This window comes from Garra rufa, chromosome 17 (genome assembly GCF_049309525.1).
Source record: "Garra rufa chromosome 17, GarRuf1.0, whole genome shotgun sequence".
Lineage (NCBI taxonomy): Eukaryota > Metazoa > Chordata > Actinopteri > Cypriniformes > Cyprinidae > Garra > Garra rufa.
In genome coordinates this window covers 35377910-35385098 of record NC_133377.1, presented here as the reverse complement: position 1 = coordinate 35385098, position 7189 = coordinate 35377910, and the positions used below count along the sequence as shown (strand labels likewise).

Sequence of the window (7189 nt, the reverse complement as noted above, 5' to 3'; positions counted from 1 at the left end):
GGTATGTCCTCATTGATTGATTTCAAAACAGCAGGGCTTTTACATCCAGGCGGACACTCGTGGAAGGCTGCCATGGAAAAACCCGTTGAATGATAATGTCTGCTCATAGCTCCTGTCTATAAATTACCAAAGAGTTGACAGCCTGTTTGCTTGGCCTAGACACGGTGCGTTAAAGATCCAGCCATTGAAATGACTGATGAGCTGCCTGCACAGAGCCATGGTTATGCACTCACAAACTGAAGTGGAATGACTGATGAGCTGCCTGCACAGAGCCATGGTTATGCACTCACAAACTGAAGTGGCACTGTAATATCAATACATTGATGAGTGCTGGGTGCATGTTTCGCTGTAAAATTAGCCTCGTTACATAAAAATGCTTATTGTGCTTCCATGGTCATGGCTCCTGCAGTTCAATAATGCCATCAGGTTTTCCAGCAAGAGCTTTTAGTGACTCATGTTTGTCTCTTAGGATGCCATAGTAGATTTTAATGTAGACCAGATACTTTAGTTTTTTCAAACTTCTGTTTAAATGCTTTCACGTAAAAGCCTGAGGGAAGAAAATCATGTGATTTGTGGATGGATATAACTGTTGTCTTGGTAAATGTGTAGATTGTGGATCTCTGTCGCTGTCCAGTGCTGAAATTAGACCCCATTTTAGACAGTTTCTGATAGAATTGTGCATAAAATTGAAATATAAAATAACACTGAAATATAAAATATGTAATAACATAAAATATATAATCGGAAGAGTGGAAGAATGTAATTCGTATGTTTTTCGTCATGTGTATTTAGAAAGTGGCCATCATTTACAGCTTTGTGATTTGATACATGCACATTAGAAAAGTGAAAATAATCATTTTAATTTTTACATGTGAAAGTGAAAATTTCACATGTAAAAGCTGGTAATATGAGTTTTATGTCAGCTCAAAGGTATTCAGGTCTTAAAATATTTTGCATACACTACCAGTCAAATGTTTTTGAACTGTAAGAATTATTTTTAAGTCTCTTTTGCTCATTTAAGCCTGCATTTATCTGATTCAAAGTACTGCAAAAACAAACATTTTGAAATATTTTTACTATTTGAACTATTTCCTTTATATATATATATATATATATATATATATATATATATAAAATGTAATTTATTCTTGTGATTTCAAGCTGAATTTTTAACATCATTACTCCAGTCACATGATCCTTCAGTTGAGTAGAATTTTATTTCTGGATATTTTTAATGAATGGAAAGTTCAGAAGAACAGCATTTATCTGAAATAGAAATCTTTTGTAACATTATCAATGTTTTCATTGTCACTTTTGACTTTTTTAGTAACCTTGCTAAAATGTTTTATCTTCTATAATTTCTTATATATATAAATATCCCCCCCCAAAAAAATATATATATACTGGCTCCAAGCTTTTGAAGGATATAGTGTGTAATGTTACAAAAGCTTTTTATTTAAGATAAATTCTGATCTTTGGATTTTTCTAGTAATCAAAGAATCAGGAAAAATGTACCCAACTGTTTTAAATATTGATAATATTAATGAAAAATGTTTCTTGAACAGCAAATCAGCATATTAGAATAATTTCTGAAAAAATACAAGATATAAAAGACAGGAATAAATTGCATTTTAAAATGTATTCAAATAGAAAATGTATTTTAAATAGTAAAAATATTTTTTCTGTGTTTGCTGTACTTTGGATCAAATAAATGCAGGCTTGGTGAGCAGAAGAGACCTCTTTCTCCTTTAAAAACTTTTGACTGGTAGTGTACATGACATGTACATGTTTGTGAATTATCAGTATGTCAAAACAAAACCATGTAAGTTCTTTTAAAATTAAAATTATTAACTAATATGTAAAGTATTTTTCGCTGTGCCAGATGCTTAATTATTATGTTTGCAAGAAATGCTATTGGATATACTTTTATTGTCATTCAGATATTGTGATTATTAAAAGATTCATAGCATGGTTATGTATTTGTGCAGCAAAATAAGGCAGCATATGGAATGTGATTCATTTTATTTAGCAAACACCCTGAAATATTTTTAGACGTGTTAGGTTTACAGTACCTCTATATCATTTCTTCACGCCTAGAGGAAAATGTAAAGTGGCACAGTTTATCCTACTCTTCCCTATATTATTTTTTTGCAGTGAAGAGACTTGAGGTCTGCATGCTTCATCCATAAATGTCTGTGAGTTTGCATATACTTCTATAATAAGCATTGCTCTCCTTGAATAAACCCAACATCCGTACTTAAATAATTTACCAAAGAGATTGACTTGTTTTTACTTTGTCTAAACTGTGCTGTGATTAAGCACAGTTTTGACCAATTTCTTTTGCAGTTTTTTTGATATTTAAAAAAAATTTTTAATTCACTAGTTATGGAAATTGCCATACACAGGGTAATTGGCTTTATTGAGCATCTATAAGTAATGACTGTTTGTTATTCTCTCCCAGAGGCCACATTTCTCCAATCTAGAGAGCTGAACTTTGGCAGTTCCCTGCTGTTGTGTGATATATGGACCAGATGTTTATTAATGAGGCTCATTACTGACTAGAGATTAGTCAAATGCAAAGGTGTGTACTTTGTATTTATACCTTGTCAAGTCACATTTATTTATACAGTCGCCCAAGCAGCTTGACAGAAATGAACAGTAAAATAACAGTGTTGCAATATTCATCACTTACAAAATCACTTTAATGTCTTCAGCTGTAAGGCAGCTCTTCAGAATACAAGAAGGCAATAGCATGTTTAAAGGAGACATATTGTGCCCCTTTTTTACAATATGTAATATAAATCTCAAGTGAAACCAGAATGTGTCTGTGATGTTTCAGCTCAAAATACCCCACAGATAATTTATTTTATCGTTTTGAAAATGCCTATTTTGAGTAGAAGCAGAAACATGGTGTTTTCGTACATGAAAAACATGCAAATTATCTGCTGCTTCCTGCCACCTTTTCCAGAATAGGGCTGTGCCTTTACAGCTTCTAACTCAGATACTCTGCCAAAAAACATCTGTTTCATGCGTTTCATCTGAAATCATGCATTTTAAATGGGGCTGTGGAATACTGAAGAAAATGCGATATGCGATACGATAATGCTTAAAGGCCCCATGCTCAGATAAACTTTTACTCAGCTGTTATTGAGTCAGTTTTGTGAACTTCTATAACTATCTTGTGTCATATATGGTTATTTATATGTATGTATTTATGTATCAAGAACTCCTGTAAAACCACAACAAATTCCTTGTGTTTGCGCACACTTGGCAAATAAAGCTCCTCCTGATTCTGATTCTAATATAACTAACAAGCATACATGTTTCACTTTTTCTGAGAAGAAAGCACCCCTACAACAACAACTGAAAGTGAACGGTAGTGTTTTACTCTAGCATTACATAAAAACGTCATTTTACATTAGTGTTAAATTAGTGTAATTTAACATTTACAGAACTGAATAATAAAAAGAAAAGGTAAAACATGCTTAGTTTTCACTCTTTGAATTCAGTATGCACTGATTCTTATTTAAGCTTCAAAGGTTATTAATGCAAGAGTTTTTCTGTTTGTATCTTGTTCATGGCCTTAAATATTGCAAGCTGTAGCGATGTACATTTGTGATATTTCAATTTCAATATATTGCACAGCCCTAGTTTTAAACCATAGTAGTTTAAACTTCTGGTATAGGATTTTCTGTCACACAGCATGTGAATACTAAACTAAGTTCTTTTTCATGTCTTCTTGCGCTTAAACTGTCAAATACACATAAGTTTATGTTAAACACAGGAGTAACGAAAACAGTCAGGTAAACACCGAGGAAAGAAATTGCATATTTTTATTAGGTCTGTGTGGCGGCAGCATAAAATACAGTAAATAAATCAATAAATCCACTTCTCTCTCATCTCCTCTGAGGCTGGGACTCTAAATAGTGTTCTGTCATCGTCTGTGCAGCCAATGACAGAGCAGTTAGGATGATTTGCTTGAACTTTTGCCATGTGTTAGAACTAGTACATCGTTGTCACTTGCGAAAACAAAATGACAGCACCATGGATGGAAATGTGCAGATTAAGCAGCGATAATATAAAATAAGTTACTGGGTTGTCCTTTTTTACATTTTCTGGGTTGGTTAGTGCACGGGGGACACGATCATAACACTTAAACATGGAAAAATCAGATTTACAGAAGGCAAATTATAATGGACTTCATGCGTGCATTGAAATAAAGTGAATTTGTTTTTATATGCATCAGCCTGAAATCCTCAGTGTTTAGTCATGGTCTTGGGCAATTTGATTATAGTGCACTGGTTCTGTTTTTATCGCAGGCAGAACAATTACCGTTGTCATTTCGTGCTTTGGCTCACTGTAATGAAACCAGATGGCCAGAAGGTCATCCTCAATTAAGGAAAATCCATTTTCCATTCATAAAGTTATCCATTATAGTCTTCAGTTAATGTCCCCATTTCTTTTCATCAATATTAAGACCAGAAGCCATTCTAATCCTGCTGTCCATTGTGTACAGGCTGCTGCTTTCATATTTTTCCAATCCCATCCCGTCCAAGAAATTAAACGCGTCTCCTTTTGCTTGGCATGTTAAAGTCTTGAAAATACCAGTGATTTTTATCTACACTTCGTGGTTGAGATGGGTTGGTGGTTAAGCTAGTAGAATAGCAGAAGGTTTACCAGCGCCTATGTCTTCTTACACAGGCCCTATTCGTACATTATTGATGCACTCTGCTTGGACGGGCAGCCCTAGTTGACATATGTCTTATCCCGCCACTGATCTAATTAGCTAACAAAGATTTTGACAAGCACATGAAGTTTAGGGACCCTAGCTAGTCCACAGCTTTGTTGCTTTTGAAATTAGACCTGTGCTATGGCAGGTGTCTGCAAATATTTAAATAATATTAATATATTTAGTGTCATGCATTTAAATAGAGAGAGCGATGGAAAAACAGGAATTATATGCATTAGCATTTTAATACCTTTCAGGGCAGGTTAAAGCTGATTCTTGGTTTCTTATTAACAATATAATTGAGTTGGAGCAAAGTTAACTCTAGTGTTATCAGGCAAAGTTAAAAATGCTATTAAAATAAAGGTTCTGCATTTGCATCAGCTGATACATGATGAAACTTTATCATCTTTTTGGTTTACCATGTTTTTTTTTGTTTTTTTTTGGAGAACTATTCACTGAACGGTTCTCTGGGGAACCCACTATTGGAGCCTTTTTTTTTTTTTTTTTTTTATAAAAGTGACTATTTATTTACATGTCTTCTTCTGCACTGTGGTTAAGTTATAACCTTAGACTGTAGACAGGAAATCTACAAGCTAATTCCTTGGTAAACACCATCTGGTCGCAAGTTAGCAGAGAGAAAACAAACGTAGGCTGTTGATGAAATTAACAAGCTCTCTCAGATTTTGCTCAAGACTGTTGGATTGTGAGTGTCAGCTGTAATTTGCTAAGCCATACAGGTCACACCCCTTCCAGAGATGAGGTTATTGGTTCTTGGATTTTTTTTTAAACCTGATACCATGAGATGGTGATTGAACCTCACCCTGTAACCATACTCTCCCCCTACAGGTCCACTCCATAGAGCTGGCCTATCGCTGTCATTGTGTCACCCATCCAACACAGGATAACAAGGAGTCAGAATGTTCAGCACAAAGAGGTCAGTACACAATAGTGGTTAACAGTGTTTTTACATGCATTGTTTTTGTTTGTTTATCTCTGTTATCAGTGCTATTTTGGACCATGCATGACTATTACTGTTGCACATACTGTACTTGGGGGTTAAATGTGTCTTCAAAACACTAGTCCTGCAACTGCATAGCAATCTTTTTTTTCGTTGTGATTATTAGGTGCAAAGATGAATCATGCATTTGCAAATTGATTTGTATGCAAATACAAAAGAGGAAAAGCCGCCTGGAGCTAGCATATTTATTGGCGTGTATTTAAAAATACCATGAGTTTTGTTTTGTTTGTTTATTTATTTATTTATTTATTTATTTTTTTAATTATTATTTTTCTATTTAGTTGACAGGGACATTGTACATTAATAAAACTTTACTTGCCAGAGAACTTGAACTTTCTTTCTGGTCACCAAAATGTTAAACTTTGACTGATACTCAGCGCTCATCAATATCACTTTTATCCAGCCGTCCAATCACAGTGAAGAAGGGGCGGGACAAATATCACTGTCACAATAATATTTCACAAAAAAGACGTTTACATATAGCCCACAAGAGACAATAATTTATTGAATTTATAAAAATCATCTGTTCAAAAGTAATCGTACACTTGATTCTTAACACTGCCTTGTTACCTAAATGATCCACAGCTGTGTTTTTGTTTTGTTTAGTAATAGTTGTTTATGAGTGCCTTGATTGTCCTGAATAACTGCTCACTGTTCTTGAGAAAAATCCTTCAGGTCCCACAAATTCTTAGGTTTTTCAGCATTTTTGTGTATTTGAACCGTTTCCAACAATGACTGTATGACTTTGAGATCCATCTTTTCACACTGAGGACAACTAATGGACTCATATGCAACTATTACAGAAGGTTCAAATGCTCACTGATGCTCCAGAAGGAAAAACGATGCGTTAAGAGCCAGGGGTGTAAACTTTTGAACAGAATAAAGATATCATATTTTTTCATTTAGTACTGCCCTTCAGAAGCTACAGAAGATGCTTGCATGTTTCCCAGAAGACAAAATAAGTTAAATTTACCCTGTTCTTTAAATCCAAAAAGTTTTCACCCCCGGCTCTTAATGTGTTGTGTTTCCTTCTGGAGCATCAACTGTATAATAAACTGTGCAGACGAAAGGCAGTAAATGCAGTCATTGCTTTCAGAGGTGGATGCTTGCTGTTTGGGAATGCAGTCGTGTAAGACTGTTCTAAGAGGCAATTATACACTAATACTTAATGACAGACAATGATGGGGTATTTCAGAATGCCCATAACATTTCCTATGCTCTGCAACAAGATCCAATGGTCCATTGGTTAAGCCCCGGTCAGACTACACAATTTTTCTTTTAATTACGATTGTCAGATCACGTGGTTTTGACTCATAAAATCTTGTCGTGTCCTGAACAAGAAACATGTCAGATTGCACGATGCTACTGGACCATTCATTGCATGCATCTAAACGATGCAAATGTCATGTTTAATGTGTAGTTCAAAATATTTTCTGATGGAT

General features: G+C 34.6%; 1 protein-coding gene across 2 annotated transcripts in view; it reads left to right on the top strand.

The window, feature by feature from the left end:
* oxr1b (oxidation resistance 1b) overlaps positions 1 to 7189 on the top strand; it is a 78751-nt gene that overhangs the window by 1353 nt on the left and 70209 nt on the right. For both annotated transcript variants that reach the window (XM_073821400.1, XM_073821399.1), the window contains exon 2: positions 5576 to 5663. In XM_073821400.1, coding sequence (XP_073677501.1) covers positions 5647 to 5663 — 17 coding nt within the window. In that variant the 5' untranslated portion in view covers positions 5576 to 5646. The remainder of the gene's footprint in view (positions 1 to 5575; positions 5664 to 7189) is intronic.